This window comes from Theropithecus gelada, chromosome 18 (genome assembly GCF_003255815.1).
Source record: "Theropithecus gelada isolate Dixy chromosome 18, Tgel_1.0, whole genome shotgun sequence".
NCBI classification, from domain to species: Eukaryota; Metazoa; Chordata; class Mammalia; order Primates; family Cercopithecidae; genus Theropithecus; species Theropithecus gelada.
Window position 1 is genome coordinate 45,134,602 of NC_037686.1, and position 20,886 is coordinate 45,155,487.

The 20,886-nt window shown below is 52.5% G+C and overlaps 1 protein-coding gene across 1 annotated transcript in view; it reads right to left on the minus strand.

Moving 5' to 3' along the window:
• Positions 1 to 685: 685 nt before the first annotated feature.
• CTIF (cap binding complex dependent translation initiation factor) overlaps positions 686 to 20,886 on the minus strand; it is a 335,511-nt gene continuing 315,310 nt past the window's right edge. Inside the window, exons 12-14 of the mRNA XM_025365501.1 lie at positions 6,252 to 6,305; positions 2,271 to 4,558; positions 686 to 2,212 (exon numbers count right to left, since the gene is read on the minus strand). Coding sequence (XP_025221286.1) covers positions 4,343 to 4,558; positions 6,252 to 6,305 — 270 coding nt within the window. The 3' untranslated portion in view covers positions 686 to 2,212; positions 2,271 to 4,342. The remainder of the gene's footprint in view (positions 2,213 to 2,270; positions 4,559 to 6,251; positions 6,306 to 20,886) is intronic.

Below are 20,886 nucleotides of genomic sequence, written 5' to 3' on the forward strand. Positions count from 1 at the left end.
GTAGCCAGGCCAGGGAAGGATGAAGGGGGTTGGTGCTCTGGTGCGACTCCTGCAAGGATCTGAAGGACCGGCAAGTTCTAGCAAGAAAGAATCCCCAAGGAGAGGGGAGCGCTACCAGGAAGCAGTGTCCCTAGTGCCTTGCCACGGGCAGGATTGTGCAAAACAAGAGACATATCATCACAGGAAAAGAAATCACTGGGCCCTTTGGGAACTCTTTGATGAAAGACTCATTTGACCAACTGGGACTGGACAGCCACTCGCTGTTGATTTTTGGAAGCCACTGGGCCCAAATCTCAGCCCTCTTGAAATGACTCATTGCCAAACGCCACAGTGACATTTCCAGGGAAGGGGTAGGTTTGGAGGGGGGGCGGTTAAACCAAACCTTTAGTGCAAAAGCCATTTTACCCAGGACTGGCTTAATCGCACCACTTCAGATAGGTCAGAGTTCCCAGTTTTGGGGGACGTAAGTCTCCTTCACCCACGGTCTCCTGGACCAACTTCTTGCTAAGGCCCCAGATCCTGCCCCTGCTCCCCACAGCAGCTACACTGTGGGGAATCTTCCCCTCAGCTCATCTCCTGGGCCAGCTCCTGGAGGCCCTGCTGGTACAGCTGAGGCACATGAGCCTGGGGAAAAGGTTTCTTTTGCTGAACACACAAAGAGCACAGAATCTGAGCATTTTGTTTTTGGTGGTGTTTATTTTTTTAAACCCACTTGTAGTTTGGGTTCAGCTGGAAAGCAGGACACACCGACGGAGGGAGGGTGGTCGCGTTAGCGGGGTTCCGCGGCAGCTTTTGGGGGAAGCCCCAGGCCCCTGCTCCGGGGAGGTAGGTCCCGTCGCCCGCTCCCAGCCGGCTCAGGGAGGCGGCCAGCCCTTCCATGCGAGTGTTCCGAACAGAGGAAAGTCGTCTTTCTCCTGATCTGCGTCCTCAAAGGCGCAGCCAACAGTTTCCCAACACAGTGCCCTGCAGCTGACGGACACGACTCCCCGGGCAGGCTTGAGAGTCTGTCTGACAAGGAACACGGGCGGCGTCTGATGCCAGAAAACAGACTGGGACTTGGCTTCTTGGAGGCCCGCGTCTGGGGCACCCCATGGGGCTGCTGTGGTGGCGGCCTGGCTGTCTGGGCCCCCGCCCCTACAGCTGCCCAGGCCTGATCCGTGGTACAATTCCCACACCCCCCACCCTCATCCCTCGGAGAAAATAAAATAGAATAAAATAAAAATCAGAATAAATACCGACTCGGCCAACATTTACATTTACATGAATGGACAGGACGATCCCCAGACAGTGAAGGTTTACAGACTGGTCAAGGAAGGACGAACAGACAGAACGGGGTCTGAGGGTGCACACTCCCGGGGAGGGCGGCGGGGCTCCCGGCCTCATCTGGATGAGGTCGGGAGCCTCGCTGGGACTGCGGTCCCAGAGCTTCGGCAAAGCCACCAGGCCGTGGGGAGCAGGGCTGTGGCAAGCAGGCCGCCTCGGAGAAAAACAATGACTAACTCATCTTGACAGGCAGTGGGGAGACTGAGACAGGATCAACATCAGATGGCTGGACCGCCTCTTCCATGCGCCAAGAACCGCGGGCGAGGGGAAAGCAACGCAAGCTCTGCCTCTCATCACGTACATTCAGAGGTTAACTCGGATGTGGCCTTCCTCATGCCGCAGAGAGGGGACGGGGCTTGGGGAGGGGGCCAGGGGTCTGTGGGGCGTCCACTTCTGTTCTACAGTTCCTGTCTCAGTAGTCTCCCTTGGGAAGCTGCCTCAGGGTCTCAAATTTTAGGCTTGACTGTTGTTTCTTAAAAAAAAAAAATAAACTTAACGTTTTCCTTCCATGTCTGAAAAAGGAGCAGTAACCTGCATTTAGAAAAACAGTTTAAAGTGTTGTTCAGATTGGCTAGGAAGCGCTTCAAGCAGTGGAATAAACTAGGCAAACAGTACATCTGGAGCCACCGTGACACGACATGTAATTAAAAATATATTTATATATGTATACATATTTATATTTCACTTCTTCACACTCTGGTCCTAACAGCCAAGGGGGAGCTGCCCCTGTGGCCAGACCACCAAGGAGCCCGTTCGGAGGAAGCAGTGTCAGGCCCCAAGGTGCCCACAACACAGCCCCCTCCACACAGTTTCGGAGCGTCCTGCATGAAGCTTGCTCTGAGCTCACCGTAGGGTCTAGGAGACCCCACTCCCCTGCCTGCTCCCTGACCTGAGCTCCCNCTCACCGTAGGGTCTAGGAGACCCCACTCCCCTGCCTGCTCCCTGACCTGAGCTCCCACTCCCAGGTCTCTCCTCTCTTTGGGGGCCTTGCCTCCTCCTAGCAGACACACCCCACACACTTCGGGGAGGCAGGGGCCGCTGAAGCACAGGTGGAGGCTGCCTGGCCACGACAGCAAGCTCGCCCCGGGGCCCACCCTGAGCAGCCCCACATCAGCCAGCTCCTCCCTCAAGGCCTCCTACCCATGCGCATCTGTGTCCCCAGGCTGGGCTGGGGAGGAAGGGCAGTGAGGAGGAGCTTGAGGAAAGTCTGGGACGAAACTGTGGAGGGAGGAAGAAGGCAGGGTTCAGGGGCCAGGGACCAGAAGTGGCGTGGGCTTCTTGGGAAAGACCACCGACCTGTTTCAGGTAAACTTGTGCCCCCCACACCTTGTCGCCAACAGGCTATTTTTGGAGACAGGCACAGGCTCCACACCTGGGACCAGAGGGCAGGTTGCAGCTGCAGGGAAAGTTGGAGAGAACTGGGGAAGCCTCTCCCCACTCACCACTCTCAGACTCAGAATCAATCACGAGAACCTCCCCTGCCTATCACCTCCTGGCCAGTCCAATGTGGACCAAGAGGGGCCTCCAACGTGACCCAGGGCCTGCCCGGCCTCAATAAAAGAGCAAATAAGGAAGTGGCTAGGCTCTGACGTCATTTCCGGGGGGGCTCATCAAAGTGTGTGCTCCAGCCCCCAGAGATGGAGCTATGTGGATGCCTGTTCCACCCCACACCTTCCTCTCTAGTCAATAACAGGGCCTGCTCCCCAGGATGAGGGCCTGCCAAGAAACCCCAGCCTTGTTTCCCAGCTGGGAAGCTCCATCTGGCGACCCCGCTGGTCACCTGACTGTCCCTCTCATGACTCAGTGAATTCACCCCTTTCCCAAGAGCTGGGGGAGGGCTGGGCTTCTAGGTCCGAGCTGGGGCAGGGACACAGCGCATTAGCTAAAGTCGAGTCCTGGGGAGCCCCCATTCCCGTTCTTTTCCCCAGTAAGACCTGTGTGTGGAGCGCGAGACACCATCTAGAATTTTGGTTTTAATTTGCCAGTCTCGTTCTGTGCCCTGTTTGCCACAAGGCCCCTGGGGCCAGGACCAGGTTTAACTTGGTCCCAGTGGTGACAGTATCAGCTCTTTTGAGAAAACAGGCGCTAGAAGCCAGTGGCGAGGAACACAGGATTCCAGCGGGGACCCCTGCAGGGGCAGAAGTTTCCAATTACCCTAATTGGCTACTGGCAAGCTGTCTGTGGCTAGAATCCTTCTAGAGGGGGCTGGGTTTGATCTCCCACTAATCCGGGGTTCCTCAACAGTGCTGACTGTGTGATCACATCGCGGGCATTTTCATTGACCGAAGAGACTTCAAAGCAACCGACTTTTGAAAAATAAAACACAATAAACAAAAGAGTGCAAGTGGAAATGCAAACTCCATCTCCCCTCCTGCGCCTGACCCCCTAGGCCTGAGGCTGGGGGGCTGCAGTGAGGAGGACTCGGAGATGGGAGGTGGAGCGCCAGCTCTGCCATGGCTGACAAAGGCCGTCAATTACGGGCGGCTGGTGGGGACCGTGCCTGCCTTTGTCCTCCCGGACATCTGCTACACGTCGCCTGCTGCCAGTTGGCGACTGCGCCTGACAGCATGCGGGAACAATGCGAGCCCGTCTCCGACCCACTTTTTTCAGCCTTCCGAGGTCCTTTCTGACCCAAGCGGTGCCCCGGCGTGCGAGGCTGCCAAGGTCTCTGAGGAGTCACAGCGATGAGATCCCTCACACAAAGCTCTGTGGGGGATGGGTCTGATGGGGAGGGGAGAGGCGGGAGTGAGGAAGGGGAGGACCAGGGCCACCAGGAAAAAGAAACATGCTTCCCTTATTGGTGTGAGCTTGCATGCTCGGGCCGGGGGCTTGTGCGGGGGCACTCCTCTCAGGGATTTTCTCCTTTCCCCGTCTGGCTCCAGACTGGCCACCGACTCTGCCTGCCCTCCTCCCCATTTCTTTCTCCCGCCAGGGCCACCCCTGTCCTCCCGCCTGTCCATCTGGCCCTGTGCACCAGGGCCCCAGCTGCCCGCGGGCCGCCCGCCAGGCCCCCTGGCTGTCAGGCTGTCAGTTTCTGGATGGTTCTGTTGTAGTACTGCGTGATGGGGGGCGTCAGAGGGTTCCAGCTGTTAGCGTGGAGCTCGATGACTTCTAGGAGCAGAGACCGGGTCAGCATGGACTCAGAGGGGCACAGCATCTTGTCCCGCGCGCTGGCCAGGAGCTCTGTCATCATCTCAGGCAGCTGTTCCTCCAGCAGCCGGCCTGTACTCTGCAGCTGTGGACAGAGATGTGGGGTTAGGATGGACTCGGGCCCCACAATGGCCCACTGGCCACCCTGATTAGGTGGGCTGGGGTCAGGGATAGGAAATAGCTGGGTTGTCTCAGGGACATACAGGCTCAGGCCCCTGTGCCACGGCTGGAAGGACAGGGACAGTGGAAGGTAGAGTAGCCAAGGGTGAGATCCTACATTTACCAATCAATCTGCCAGCAAGATCCAGAGAGATCAGGATATTGCCTACTGCCCAGGGCTGAAAGAGCCGTCACTAGGAACATGCCTCTTATCCCTTTTACCCAAGAGCCTCCCTCTTCCAGGAAGCCTTCCCTGACTACACCCGCACCCTCAAATGGCTCCATGATCTGTGCCCTTGGTGATCAGGGGGCCCTGTGATCATTTTCACTTGCTAGGGCGTCTCCCTGGAAATGAGCTTAGTCATTATTACATGTGTCCATTGGAACTTGAGAGCAAGGGTGATGCCTCCTGTTTCTCTCTCCTTTTGTCCTGATCCTGATCCCACCTCCCAGCCCCCAGAAGTGACCTCTGCTCATGCTTGTGACAGGAAGTGGGGGACAGAAATACAAACTGGTGAAGAAGGCCCTCATGAGAGCCCTAGATAATCTTGAAAAGCCCACTGGGAAGAAGGAGCCCCTCTTCCTGGACCAGCACACCCCTGGCCAGTGTCCCCCAGGTCCTCTCTATACAATCTCAGTTCCCATCTCTGTCCCCAGCCTTGTCCCATCCATTTTTCTAAGCTCTGCCTTCTTCGCAAAGCCTCCCTTAACACCCTGAGCCCTCCCTGACCTCTCTCCCCTGACTTTTCAGGGATGTCTCTGTACTTACACTTATTCTATCCACTCTCTGTGTGAGAGCTATTCCTAACCAGACTGGAAGCTGCCTGAGGGCAAGGACCAGGGTTTCTCCTTCTCCTTAATCCCCCCCCAATCCCAAACCCCTTGTAGGGTGCCCAGCTGGAGCCCAGCAAACAAACAGAGTCCCACAGACCCAAGGCTGCCATCCAGGTCCCAGTGCTTCTGGCCTCTGAACTCCTCAGTTGAGGCCTTTGCAGCCAGGCAGAAGCCACCTGAGTATGCTCAAGACAACTGTCAGGCCCAGGTCCTCGTCTGGAAACCCCTCTCCTGCCTGGGTGACTCTGGATCATCTGCAGAGGGCAAAATCTACCCAGGGACTGGGCCAAAGCCAGGCTCTGAAGGGAGAGCACAGAGGAAGTTTCCATGAGCAGGGGTCACAGCTTAGGGACAGGAGTGGCACCTCTTAAGAGGGGTGCTTTCAGATGGGCTGTGCCAGCACTGGATTGCCAAGCATTAGCAAAGCAAAGGGAGATATTTGGGGGCAGAGGTCATTAGGAGCTTCTTAAGTCATGTGTGTGGCCTGCCTGAGCTGGGGCACGGGGGGTCTTGGGGGGACAGGGAAGTAGGCAATGCCACCCCTCTGTCTAGGGAATCACTTCTCTCTCCCTTCAGTCAGGGGTGAGCTGCTGTCACCATCAGTGTTCACTCTGGCTTGGGGTGGATAATTCTGGATGCAGAAGTCCATGCCCACTCCTGAAGCCATCCCCCTACCTTCCCCTGGAGTTGTAAATGCCTCCAACAACACTTGGGCCCCTAGAACTGTTAAGGCATGAGAGATGCACCAGCTCTGAGGTTGAGGATGTCAAAGCCCCACCGCTTACCTCCATAGAGCAGCAAAGGACAGCATCTTCCTTCACATCCTGAGATTGCAAGAGCTGTGGAAGAGAGGGGCAGAGAGCGCCACTGAAGGAGACATGCCGGCTACTAGCCCCTGTAACTCCCTGCAGCCCCCGCTGACCTGCAGCCCCAGCCCTGATACAGCCTGTAACAAATATCTCCAAGGTTCAGGCTAGAGTGAGAGCCCGCAAAAGTCAGAGAGCAGAAAGTCAGTTGCGCCGGGTGGCAGTGATTTCTCCGACAGGGTTTGAGCAGCTGGAGGTCAGTGTGACGGTGCGATGTGGAGCCCCTGGGCCAGTTCTGAACACCAAGATTCAAGAGGCCATTGAAGAGAAAGCCTGCAGCAGTGAGTGCACTGGCATCATCCACTGTTAACAACTGGTCAGCAGAAGTCCTCAGGGAAATGAAATTAGCTTAGAGACATATAATTGGTAACTCCTGTATGGTGAGGAGGTTGAGCCACTGGCTCAGGCGCCCCCGGGCCCTGGCCACAGGAGGAAGTCCAGGAGTCAAAGCCCTCTTCTCCACTGGCCCCACGCTGTAGGCTTTCCAAACCACAAATCTGTGGACTTACTCAGGGGCTGGAACTGTCTCCTAACTAAGGCCATGGCTGGGCTGCTTAGCGCTCAGTCCGGCCACGCTACAGTCCACGCTTCCCCTGACCTGCCTGGCTCATTCTCTTAATCTCTCTGTCTCTTTTAAATTGAGATATCATTCACATAACACAAAATCCACCATTTTAAAGTACATAGTTCAGTGCTTTTTAGGATATCCTCAGAATTGTGCAACCATCACCACTATTTAAGTACTGGACATTTTCATCACTCCCCAGACAAACTCATACCCATTAGCAGCCATTCCCTCTTCCTCCTCACTCCAGGGCCTGGTAACGCCCCCCGATTTTATGTCTCTGTGGAGTTGCCCATGCTGGACATTTTATAGAAATGTAATCACACAATATGTGGCCTTTTGTGATTGACTTCTTTCACTTAAGGTTTTCAGGGTTCATTCATGTAGCACATACCAGTACCTTATTCCTTTTTGTTGCTGAGTAATATTGCATTGTAAGGATATGTCACAATTTGTTTACCCATTCATCTGTTAATGGACATTTGGGTTGTTTCCACCTTTTAGCCATTAGGAATAGTCCTGCCATGAACCTTCACGTACCAGGCTTTACCTGGATGCATGTTTTCAATTCTCCTGGATATTACATAGGAATAGAATTTCTGGGTCATGTGGTAACTCTATGTTCAGCTTTTTGAGTATCTGTAAGACTGTTTTCCACAATGGCCCCACCATTTTACGCTCTCACTAGCAATGCATGAGGGTTCTGGTTTCTCTACAGCCTCACCAATGCTTGCTGTGTCTCAGTTTTCTGATTCACTCTCTCTCTTGAACCCCCAGCAGCACTGCTGTGCTGACGCCACGTGCTTGAAACCCTCTCTGGGCATGGCTTCCAAGAAGCTCACCAGCCCCATGGGCCACTCCTTCCACAGCCCCCTTTGCTGGCTAATGCTTTTCCTCTCAGTTCCTAAAACAGGCATTCCTCCAAAATTTTCCTCCCCAAATAGTCATCGTCAAGCTTCTGCTCCTCTCAGTGCCATCCCCTCCTGCCATGTCGATCATCCCGACTCTCAAGGACCCCACATCTAACTCATCTGCACGAACTGTCCCACACTCATTGGACTTCACTTGCTGGATAACATTATGGCTTTATCATCTTTGCCTCAAAGCAGCTCCCTGTTACCTCCAGCTCAAAACCTCAGTCATTTTGCTCTCTCCTTCCCATCCATAACCAAGAAGGTACCAGGTTCCGGTAATTTTCCTCTAAAACGTCTCCAGGACACTTTAGTCCCACTTTTCCAGGTCCCTGGCCTTACTCAAAGGCGAGGTTTTGTTGCTTCCCTCATGGGGGACTGTCCCGCTTCCTGATGGCCATCCTGGTCCCCACTTCCTTCCCCTGCAACTTATCTTGTATACAACTGGCCAGAGTAATCTTCCTAGCATGCCACGGCCCATGCTACTGTCCTGCTTAGGAAATGTCGGAGGCAGAGACGGTTCTGTTGCTGGCAAACTGAGAGCATCACCTGGTCACGGGGATCCAGGTCAGGCCACAGTTAACTTCTTTTTTTTTTTTTTTTTTTGAGACAGAGTCTCGCTCTGTCGCCCAGGCTGGGGTGCAGTGGCCGGATCTCAGCTCACTGCAAGCTCCGCCTCCCGGGTTTAGGCCATTCTCCTGCCTCAGCCTCCCGAGTAGCTGGGACTACAGGCACCCGCCACCTCGCCCGGCTAGTTTTTTTTTGTATTTTTTAGTAGAGATGGGGTTTCACCGTGTTAGCCAGGATGGTCTCGATCTGCTGACCTTGTGATCCGCCCGTCTCGGCCTCCCAAAGTGCTAGGATTACAGGCTTGAGCCACCGCGCCCGGCCCACAGTTAACTTCTAACCCACAACTCAAGGGAGCCCAGTAACCAACATCTAACTCAATTCACGCAAAGGTGATTCACTGCTTTTATGGAGAAGCATTTTGGCACACTCCATCTACAGAAATCCTTGAACTATGTTTAGTAGGTACTCAAATATGGAGTGGAATGTGGAATGAATGAAAACATACTACATGCTGTCTAAACCATAAGAACAACCTTCCTACAACTTCCATAACCTCAAAGTCAGTAGAGATCAATCAGACGACAGACTGGGTCTCTGATCTCAACACAGTCCTGTTCCAGATGCCAGGGCTCCTTGATCACACTGTAGAGATATGCTGAGGTGGCACTTTGAAAGCAGCACAGATCTACCGAAACAAAAGAGACAAAGTCACAAGTATCTGCCGAGCGCCTGCACCAGACCAGCACTGTTCACTGCAGAGAACAAGACAGACCAGGCCCTGCTCCAGGGCGGTGGAAATGCAGCTCCAGGGCAGTGGAAATGCAGAAAACAAACCAATAAGCATCTCTATCACATGGAGGTAAGGCTGTGATACAAAGCAGCACTTGTGAGGTGATGAATATGTCAATGAGTGTGGTTGAATCACTCCACATTGTATCCATATATCAAAACATCACATCGTACTGCAACAATGTATACAATTATGACCTATCAATCAAAAATATTATTCATGATAACACTTTTTTAAAAAGTGGGCTGGGTGCGGTGGCTCACACCTGTAGTCCCAGCACTGTGGGAGGCCGAGGTGGGTGGATCACGAGGTCGGGGGGGTGGATCATGTGGTTGGGAGTTTGAGACCAGCCTGGCCAACATGGTGAAACCCCATCTCTACTGAAAATACAAAAATTAGCCAGGCGTAGTGGCCGGTGCCTGTAGCCCCAGCTGCTCGGGAGGCTCAGGCAGGAGAATCATTTGAGTCCGGGGTGGGAGGCGGAGATTGCCGTGAGCCGAGATCATGCCACTGCACTTCAGCCTGGACGACAGAGCAAGACTGTCTCAAAAAAAAAAAAAAAAAAAGATGTTGGGTAAGGGTGTCAGGAATACTGGTGTAGTGGCCAAGGGTGCCAGGAAGCCAGGCCATGAAGCCCAGTTAGCATGGTCCCGGCAGAAGGCTTGGGGTGGGTGGGTTCATGGCCCATAGAGGAGGCCAGTGTCAGGGTGAAGAGCATGTGGGAGAGACTTAGGAGAAGAGGTCAGGGAGGCAGCAGACCCAGGGACCATTAGGCAAGACTCTGGGGTTTACTCTGAGCAATGTGAGGGGCCCTGTGAGGGGGTCTTATGTTTTTATTTTAGAGACAGAGTCTTGTTCTGTTGCCTAGGTTGAAGTGTAGTGGCTCTAACACAGCTCACTGTAACCTGAAACTCTTAGGCTCAAGCAATCCTCTGTCCTCAGCCTCCTGTGTCAATGGGACCACAGGTGCAGGCCATCATGCCCTGCTTATTTTTTTATTTTTTGTAGAGATAGGGTCTCTTTCTGTTGCCCAGGCTGATCTTGAACTCCTGGCCTCAAGTGATCCTCCTGCCTCAGCCTCCCAAAGCATTGAGATTATAGGTGAGAGCCACCATGCTTGGCCTGGTTTATGTCTTCAGGGGACCATTCTGCCTGCTGTAGGAGGGAGGGGTGGACATTGAGGGACCTGACCAGGCATGGTGGCAGTGTGGCCTAGGGCAGCAGTGGGAGCAAAGAGCAAGAGGGGTCAGGCCTGCACACATTTGCCTCCAGAGTGGATGGGGAAGGTGAGAGCTTGGGGCCAGGGAGAATCATTTCTACTTCAGGCTCCTCTTTGGCTAAAGCCATGGGTTTCCATGACTTCTTCCCACGCGGGTTCAAGGGCCGCACTTCATAGCTGGTGTTTAGACTCCAAATGACTTTATATCTTTGGGGCTGTCCAACTTCTCTCCATCCTTCAAGGCTGGGTCACTTCCCAGCTGTTCCTCAGACCCTTCCTGACCACCCCAGACCCTGCCCTCCCTTCTTCTCACTCTCAGGCACTCCTGCTTTCCGCCCCCATGCACATTCCACACAAGTGAAGAATTTTCCAGGGTGAACTGTCGGCTTCTTGAAGGCAGGGACAGTGCCAAATTCATCTTTGCTGCCCTTTAACCCCAAGCAATGCCTCTGGCAACAGTGGGGATTCGTGAACTGTTGGTCAACATGATTTATGTGTATCTTTTTTGCATTTTTAAAAGGAAGGGTAGAGGGTGAGAAGAGGGTACAAGATGGCATTTTGAGGGCACATCCTCATTTACTCACTGAGAGCTGGAGCCAAAGTTTTGATCTGGGCATGATATAGTCAAGAAGGAGAGGCAAAACCACGCCCAGCCAACCCTGGGGACTGGTCATGTTGCTGGCTCAAAATCCACATTCTGCACATCCTTAATTCTTCCTGTCTCCTGTCATGTTGCATCCATCCACCCAGCCGAGGGGCCCCACAGCAGGACCTACAGCATGCACCACAGGAGCTGAGGACCCACGGCAGGAAACTCGTGCACAGGTTCCAGGGCTGCAGGAGTGCTTGACTGGCCAGAGCCACTTTCAGGGACCAGACCTCATTCTCCTTGGTAACTGGGTCAGAACTGGCCTGAGAACTGGGTTTGCAGCAGACACATAGAAAAGAAATCATTTTTGGATGAGTGAGCCGAGGTGGGCCTTCAACTGCTCAAATGATGAGCAGGTGGAGAGCAAGGGTCAACCCAGGGGAGGGAACAGTGTGGGCTGCACACTTGACAGGCACTGAGGACCCTCGGGGTCTCGCATCCTACCCACACATTTCCAACTCTGGGCCTCTGCATACTTGTCGCTGGAAATTCGTGGCCACCGCAGATCCATAGACCTCACTCTCTCATCCTATGCAGGGCCCTGCCCAAACATCCCCAGGACAGACAGGTATTCCCTGAGCAGCCACCATCCCCCACTTACCTCCCAGCTCACCCCTTTCTGCAGCCCCTGACATATTATGTACTTGTTTGCCTATTGCCCGTCTCCCTGCTCTAGAAGGCAAGCTCCATGAGGGTGGGGCGACGTCGGTCCACTGCTCTCCCCAACATCTGGTACACGTTGGAAAATATTTGCTAAGAAACATGCTTTGGGAGGCAGAGAGAAAACTCGCACAGCCAAGAGTCTGCGAGAGGAAAGGAAAGTGCTCACCCAGAGAGGCTGCTTGCAAGGCCCTCTGATACACACACCTTTGAAAAGATGAGAGGGAGGGGGATGTGGATACCTACCCCCTCCCCATGCCCCTCTCACCAGAAGGGATGTGGCACAGGATTATTATCGATGTGTCTGCAAACATCGAGTGCTTGTAGAAATACAAGCTGGTGTCACTCTGTAGATGGCAATTTGGTGATAATCATCAACAATAGAAGTGTCCACACCCTCTGACCCAGCAATATTACTTCTAGGAATTTATCCCACACATATAACCACACACATGCCATACAACACATGTACACTAGTTGCTGTACTATTATTAGAGCAAAAGATTGGAAGTAACCTGGACCTCCCCCAACAAGGGACTGGTTAAGTAGTTACAGTATGCCCACGTGGGCCACGCTGGGGCAGTGGCCCCTCTCCTGCACTGGGGTCTGCGGATCCCCAAGGAGAGCCAAGGGAGGCTTCCACCAGTCAGTGCCTGGGGGACCTTCTTGGGCCACAGGCAAGGGTCTCGTTCATCTAGAGGATCCAGGAGACCAGGATGAAGACCAGGAAGTGGGTTCTGGAAAAAGTTGGAGGTGGGGGTTGTGACTCATCCTGCAGCAAGCCTACCTGAGTCATGGGGTCCAACATCCAACTGCGAGGGGCTGGTTCAGGGCCTGGGAGAGTCCTGTGACTGTCTGGGACTGGGATCAGAGGGAAAGGTGGGCCTAACCACACTTACTCAGCAGGGAAAATGGGGACTAACATTAGGAGAATTCTGTGTGGTCTTGCTGGAATTTTTTTTTTTTTGTTTAAAGACAGGGTCTCACTTTGTCCCCCAGGGTGTAGTGCAGTGGTACAATCATAGCTCACTGTAGCCTCAACCTCCCAAGTAACTGGGAGCAGGGGTGCACCACCATGCCTGGCTAATTTTTAAAAATTTTTGGCCGGGCGCGGTGGCTCAAGCCTGTAATCCCAGCACTTTGGGAGGCCGAGACGGGCGGATCACGAGGTCAGGAGATCGAGACCATCCTGGTTAATATGGTGAAACCCCGTCTCTACTAAAAAGTACAAAAAAAAAAAACTAGCCGGGCAAGGTGGCAGGCGCCTGTGGTCCCAGCTACTTGGGAGGCTGAGGCAGGAGAATGGCGTGAACCCGGGAGGCAGAGCTTGTAGTGAGCTGAGATCTGGCCACTGCACTCCAGCCTGGGCGATAGAGCGAAACTCCGTCTCAAAGAAAAAAAAAAAAAAAAAAAAATTTTTACTACAGACGAGGTCCCACTACGTTGCCCAGGCTGGTTTTGAACTCCTGAGCTCAAGTGATCCTCCCACCTTGGCCTTCCAAAGTGCTGAGTAAATTATAGGCATGAACCACCCTGCCTAGTCTGGAACTTTTTTCTTATAGTAAATTTCCCTCATATGCTTCCCCAGGGTGCTTAGCAGGAAAAAAAAATCCTTAAAATAAAAATTGCTGGTAGAAATCACAGGAAAGGGGGAAGGTAAGTATCTGGTGGGAATGAAACTCCAGACAGAGTGGGTGGTGGCCCTGGGTGGGGAAGAGGCAGAACCCGGGAGCTGATGGGGAGGAAGGGAGGGCGGTTGGGGACGCAGCCGCAGGCGGGTGTCGCTGGCTGACACAGTGGGGCTGCTCAGTCAATGCTTCTCCCAGGGAGGGAGGTACGCCTGGGGCCATGGTGTGTCCTGAGACCAGCTTCTCAGGGGCTGTCGTCCCTCGCCTGGGCCTGCCAGGTTCTGAGGTTTAGGGACAAGCGAAGTAATAATATGAGAAATTTCAAGAAGAGCCAGGGCCTGCCAGGCGCTAGAGGCTCTCAATGTGGCTGTGTCTCCCTCTGAGGAGAGAGGGAGATGCTGACAGGGCTGCGTGGAAGGCTCCCGGAGTCTCAAGGGTGTTGACAGTGAGCGCTTCGCCCTGACAATCAAGGATCTCCTCCTCATCTCTTCTGCAGCCCACAGCCTGCGTGCCTTCCACTTTCCGTGATGGGGCTGCTTGGGCCTGCAGAGCGGTTCGCAGTCTCCCTGCTCTTTCTGTTCCCTTCTCCTATCTTTGTGACTTCCCCTTCCCGTGCCTTCTTCCCTGGGCACGCCCAAACTCCCCGCAGGCAGGCTCCTGGGGCCACTGCCCCTGCTCCCCCTATTACCGCAACTCCTGCCAGGGCAGAGGACAGACTGCCCAGGGCCCTAAGGCAGAGCTGGGGACGGGTTTTCAACCCCAGAGCCTCCCTTCCAACCTTATCTTTCTCTGGGTTGTTTGGGAAAGTCTGCATGAAGCCAAAAATCACATTGTGCGAGAGGCCCTCTTGCAAACGGCCTGCTGGGTTTTCTCAAGGAAGTCAGGGAAGGAGTTTCTCATCTTACTCGTCCCTCCCAGTTGCTGGAATGCAGAGAGCACAGGAAGGGTCTTGGTGGCTGCAGACCGTGTCCTGTCCTCCCCGCACACACCTGCTTGGTTGCTGGCTTTTGAGAATGGATTCTCAGACCCTTTGGGGTGAAGGGATGGTGGAGGATGCTCCCTCAACCTCTCCTCGGACAGGGGACACAGCTGAAGGCCCCACCTGCTGCTCTGTGGCATAACAAGGGTCTGGCCTGCCTCTTCCAGGGGGCCCTTGGCACAACTCCACAGGCTTCCTCCCTGGGCCCCCATCAGTGCCATCGCCCTCCTGGTCTCCCCATGCTTCAGGGTGACCACTGGCTGCCCAGAAATCCCTACTGAACTTGCCCTTAGTGGGTATCATCCCAAGGGAAGAACCTTTCCAGTCTTTTCCATCTTGGCCTAAATGACCTGTCCTATGTCCCATTTCTTCAGGGCTCTGATTGCCTCAGAGACAGCTCATTTCGGGGATATACGAATCCCTGCCGGTATGGAGGGGCCAACTAGCTCTCTCATTTATGTATGTTCTATCTGGGATCTCCAGCAGATAACAGCTTCACTTAGCTCAAAGACAGGTCTCAAAAATTAGTGGCATCTTGAACAGTGACTTGTACACTCATGTTCACACAGCACAGTACACTCATGTTCAATAGCCAAGAGGTGGAACAACCTAAGCGTTCATTGAAAGATGAATAAATAAACAAGTGGAAATCCATGCAAGGGGAATATCATCCAGCCTATAAAAAGAAGGCCATTCAGACACATGCCACAACACGGATGAACCCCGAAGACATTATGCTAAGTGAAATAAGTCAGGCACAGAAGAACAAACACTGTATGATTCCACTTCTATGAGGTCCCTAGAGTAGTCAAATTCATACAGACAGGGAGCAGAACGGTGGGTGCCAGGAACTGGGAGGAGGGAGGATAGGGAGTGTTTCATGGGGACAGAGTTTCATCTGGGGAAGGTGAAACAGTTCTGGAGATGGATGGTGGAGACGGTTGCACACCAATGTAAATGTGCTTAATGCCAAAGAAGTGCACACTTAAAAATGGTTAAAATGGGCCAGGCGCGGTGGCTCATGCCTGTAATCCCAGAACTTTGGAAGGTCGAGACAGGCGGATCACAAGGTCAAGAGATCAAGACCATCCCGGCCAACATGGTGAAACCTCATCTCTACTAAAAATACAAAAATTAGCTGGGTGTGGTGGTACAGGCCTATAGTCCCAGCTACTCGGGAGGCTGAGGCAGGAGAATTGCTTGAACGCGGGAGGTGGAGGTTGCAGTGAGCTGAGATCGTGCCACTGCACTCCAGCCTGGTGACAGTGAAACTCTGTCTCAAAAAAAAAAGTTTAAATGGTAAGCTTTATGTAATGTTATATGTATATGTATATGTATGTATTTATGTATTTATTAACCAATAAAAAATGGTTAAAAAAAAAAAGGCAGGCTGGGTGGGGTGGCTCATGCCTGTAATCCTAGCACTTTGGGAGGCCGAGGTGGGTGGATCACTAGAGGCCAGGAGTTCAAGACCAGCCTGGACAACATGGCAAAACCCCATCTCTACGAAAAATACAAAAATTTGTCAGGCATGGTGGCAGACTCCTGTAATTCTAGCTACTTGGGATGCTGAGGCAGGAGAGTCGCTTGAACCCAGGAGGCAGAGGTTGCAGTGAGCCAAGATCTCACTACTGCACTCCTGCCCGAGCCATGGAGTAAGACTCTGTCTCAAAAAAAAAAAAAAAAAAAAAAAAAGGCAGGAGCAGGCACCCTCTGTGTAGCAGGACTGTCCCTCTCCTCTTCTGTCACCTCTGGAAGACTAGCCGCATCCATGAAGGAGACCAGGCTGCTCCACCTGGGGGTCAGAGGCCCTGGGGTCGGGGGAGGAGCAGCCCACTCATCAGAGTCTCTGGCACTGATGGGGATGTGGGCGGGCTGGGGCAGGCAAGCCTCCTGTGCCCTCGAACGGCGAAATGTGTTTCTTGGACAAGAATCCAAGGCAATTGTGCGAGCCCACACAGTGTTTGTTCGGAAGCGAATGCATTCCTGTCCTATTGTCTCTGCCGGAGACTTGTTGTGGGCACACCCATCATATCCTCCCTCAGGGAGAAGCCAAGGTGCTCCAGTCGGGCTGTGGCTGTGGGAGGCCCCACAGCAGCCAGGGAGAAAGGCAGCCTGGTGGGAGTCTCCTGGAGTCCCTGGGGGAAGGGCCATGGGCACAGGCAGGCTGCCCAAGGCATGCCCAGGATGTAACCAGGCTGGTAGCTTGGGATGCCACCCTGCAGGGAGGGAAAGGGGGTGCTGAGTACTCATGGGGCAGCTTCACTATACAGGCAGGGATGAACACTGGCAATCCCAACATCTTGCCTTGCTAGTGAGGGGTGCAGTGTCCATCCGAGGCAGGCTGGCCAGCCCACCATGACCACCTCAGCTCACCCATAGCATAGCCTTCTACTGTGGGAGAGCAAACCCAAGCCACCTAATGCAGCTGCAGAAAAAGCTCAGCCCAGCCCCTGCCTGGAGGAGCCGCCTTCCTTTGGTAGCGACTGGAGGTGGGCACAGGAGCAGCCACTAGGGAGCCAAAGTTAGAGGTTTGCAGAGGGCTGTGATTGGCTGGAGAACAAAGCCAGCCAGGGAGCTCAGGTTAGCTGGCTGGGCCAGTGGACAGGCCAGGGCTGTGGGAAGACAAGCTGAAGGTGTGGAAAGAATTGTAGGGCAGGAGAGAGGGAAACAAGGAAAAAAAGATAGTGACAGGTAAAGGCTGCGGTGGCGGAGGAAGCCACAGAGATGGGCACACGTGCTGACAGTGGAGAGAAAGGGGACGGGGGAAGAATGAGGCAGAGTCAGAAGACCCACACCTTCAGGGGTCTAGGATGGCTGCCACCTACATGTCAGGATTGCCTCCAGGACAGTCGGCCCATCCACCCTGTGCCTCTGCAGGGCCTGGACCTGCACCCACAGCCAAACCTGGAGGACAGCCCAGGAACTGTGCCCATGGTAATGACAAGTCATCAAGAAAAGGGCCAATTATGTCTGGGTCTCTGTTCAGGGAGGCAGGGAAGCAGATAATCTATCCAAGAAAGGCTATCATCAACAATGCGCATCAGGCTTGGAGTCAGAAGACCTGCTACACACTAAGACTAGCCCCTGGCATGCCACTTAATCACTCTGCCTCTCAGCTTCCTCACCTGAGAACATGGATAGCATCTGCCTAGGATTGTTTGGAGAGTCAATTGAGATAATGTATGTGAAAGAGCTTTGATAAGTGCAAAGCCTGATTCAAATGTAAGGTGTTATTATTGTTATTATGTTTATATCTTTATAAACATATATCTTCCCTGAAGATTTCAACATGCTTTGTATGCACCATTCCATTTACCCTCATGACACTCCTGTGGAGACAGGGAAAGGCCACAGGTATTATCTGCTTAATTGGTAGAGAAACTGAGGCTCAGTAGTTAAGTGACTTGCACAACCCAGACAGCAGGTCTAAGTGGAAATGGAAGGTGCTGGAGAGTCCTGGATCTGTGCTCTCTCCTTTACAGAATGATTTTAATCTCCCACAGTAGCTAATTCTTGTTTTGCTGGTTGGAGCTCATAATTTTTTTTTTTTTTTTTGAGACAGAGTCTTGCTCTGTCACCAGGCTGGAGTACAGTAGCGTGACCTCAGCCCACTGCAACCTCCGCTTCCCGGGTTCAAGTGATTCTCCTGCCTCAGCCTCCTGAGTAGCTAGGACTATAGGCGCACACCACCACAACCAGCTAATCTTTGTATTTTTAGTAGAGATGGGGTTTCACCATGTTGGCCGGGATGGTCTCCATCTCTTGACCTCGTGATTTGCCTGCCTCAGCCTGCCAAAGTGCTGGGATTACAGGCGTGAGCCACCGTGTCCGGCTGGAGCTCATAATTTTTAATTGTGTTGACTGGTGACAAGTCAACTTGAGCCTTCACAAAATTGAACTGATTTTACCTATTCTTTGTCTGTATTGGCCACCACCTATGCCTCCATCCACTCATCCATCCTTTTATCCATCTGTCTACTTGCCTACTCATCCATTCATCCATCCATCCATGCACTCATCCATCCTTTCACCCATCTATCTACTCACCTACTCATCCATCCATCCATCCATCCATCCATGCACCCATCCATTCTTTCATTCATCTATCCATCCATCCACCCATCCATTCTTTCATTCATTTATCTATCCATCTATCCATCCATCTATCCATCCATCCATCCTTTCATCCATCCATCCATCCATCCATCCATCCATCCATCCATCCATCCATCCTTTCATCCATCCATCCATCCATCCATCCATCCATCCATCCTTTCATTCATCTATCTATCCATCCATCCATCCATCTATCCATCCATCCATCCATCCTTTCATCCATCCATCCATCCATCCATCCATCCATCCATCCATCCTTTCATCCATCCATCCATCCATCCATCCATCCATCCATCCATCCATCCATCCTTTCATCCATCTATCTACTCACCTATGCATCCATCCATCCATCTACCTACCCATCCATTCTTTCATCCATCTATCTACTCACCTACTCTCCATCCATCCATCCATCCATCCATCCGTCCATCCATCCTTTCATCCATCTATCTACCCATCTACTCATCTATCCATCCATCCACTCAGCAACATTTATGAAATACTTACTGTGTGTTAAACGCTACGTAAGTACAGGGATAACAAGAGGAATAATTAGACTTATAATTTATAATCTAGTAGGGGGAAAGCAAGAGACTTGCTAGGTATATGGCCTTGCAGCATAAGAAGGAATAGTGGTGGTGGAGAACTCCAGGCAAATGGCATAATAAAGATGTACAAAAGCAAAACATGTGCACTAGCAGAGAACACTGATGAACAAATATTTCAAGACACCTAAAATATATGGTTCTGGGGGTGGAATGTGCTGATAAAGAAGGCAAAGGCCACATCTTAAAGGGCTCTAGATGCCATGGTACCGAGTTTGGATTTTATCCCAAGAGACTGGAGAGCCACTAAAAGATTTTAAACCGGAGAGTAGCATAGTAATACTTGTATTTTAGAAAGATCCTGTCTTGCATAGTGTGGATATGTAGGTAGGGTGGTGTTTGTACTGGAGGCAGGGGAACGGTTAGAAGGTTGCTGTGAAAAATTGGGGTGGCTTGAATTAAGGCTGGCAGGAAGGGAGGAGGATGTTTAAGAGGCAGAATGTTGGGGCCGGGCACGGTGGCTCAAGCCTGTAATCCCAGCACTTTGGGAGGCCGAGACGGGCGGATCACGAGGTCAGGAGATCGAGACCATCCTGGCTAACACGGTGAAACCCCGTCTCTACTAAAAATACAAAAAAATGAGCCGGGCGAGGTGGCGGGCGCCTGTAGTCCCAGCTACTCAGGAGGCTGAGGCAGGAGAATGGCGTAAACCCGGGAGGCGGAGCTTGCAGTGAGCTGAGATCCGGCCACTGCACTCCAGCCTGGGTGGCAGAGCGAGACTCCGTCTCAAAAAAAAAAAAAAAAAAAAAAAAGAGGCAGAATGTTAAGAGGCAGAAGTGAGAGTGAGGAAAAGGATGAGGTAGAAGATGGCCAGCCCCCAGGTTTCGGGTTTGGTCAACTGCATAAGTCATGATGCCATCAACAATATTGGGCAGGCAGGTGGAGGTGGTTTTAGGGAAAGTGAGTGAGTTTGATGTTAGAAATGCTGAGTCCAGGGTCCTTGGGGATGGCCAGGGAAGATGATTAATGGGAGAATGGTAATCTGGGATCATCAGCACCCAGGGGTTAGTCAAGCCATGGATGTGAATGAGGTGACTTGGAGAACACATGGAATGAGAAAAGAGGCAGGGGCTCCCAACCTGAACACAGCAATGCCTAAAGGGTGAGAGAGGAGGAGGAACCCCAAAGAAGGAAGAAAAGGGTGGTCAGAGAGTTAAGCAGAACAGGAGGAAGTGGCGTCATGAGGGCCAAGAGTTCCAAGAAGTACAAGGTCACCAGTGTCAAAGCTCAGAGAGGTCAAGTAAGACGAACAATGACCAAGGTCCCCTGGATTTGGTGATTAGAAGAGCATGGGTGACCTTTGCCATGATGACTTCAGTGCTGCTACTGGGGCAGTGGAAGCCTGGGCTGGGCCCTGCAGGGTTGGAGAGTGCGAAGGAGGTCCAGAAGTGCAGACAGAAAGAGCACACCATTTCTTTCTTTTTCTTTGGAATGAATTTCTGTACTTTCTTCTCTCTCTCTCCCCTACCCCCGACCCCAACCCCCTTCCTTTCTTTCTTCTCTTTGATTTTGGAACTTGTCTATGGAAGAAGAAAAGGGGAGGATGCTAGGGGAAAGACACTGGCACAGGGTCACACAGAATGGTCTGAGAGTCTGGTGTGGTTAAAGTAGGAGAGTCTTGAGCCCATGTAAAGGTAGAGGCGAGGTGCCAGAGTGCAGGAGGAGAGGATAATCAGAAAGGAGGAAAGGATCAAGTACATTGATCTGCCTTAAAGAAGAGGAGTGTTACCCCTCTGAAGTGGGAGGAAGGGCTGGTATGGCCATGGATACAGGTGCTTGTGTAGACGCTCATGTTGCCTAGCCTTGCACCAAAGCTACAAAATTCATGCTGTTTTATGTTAATCACTCTTGCCTGCCCG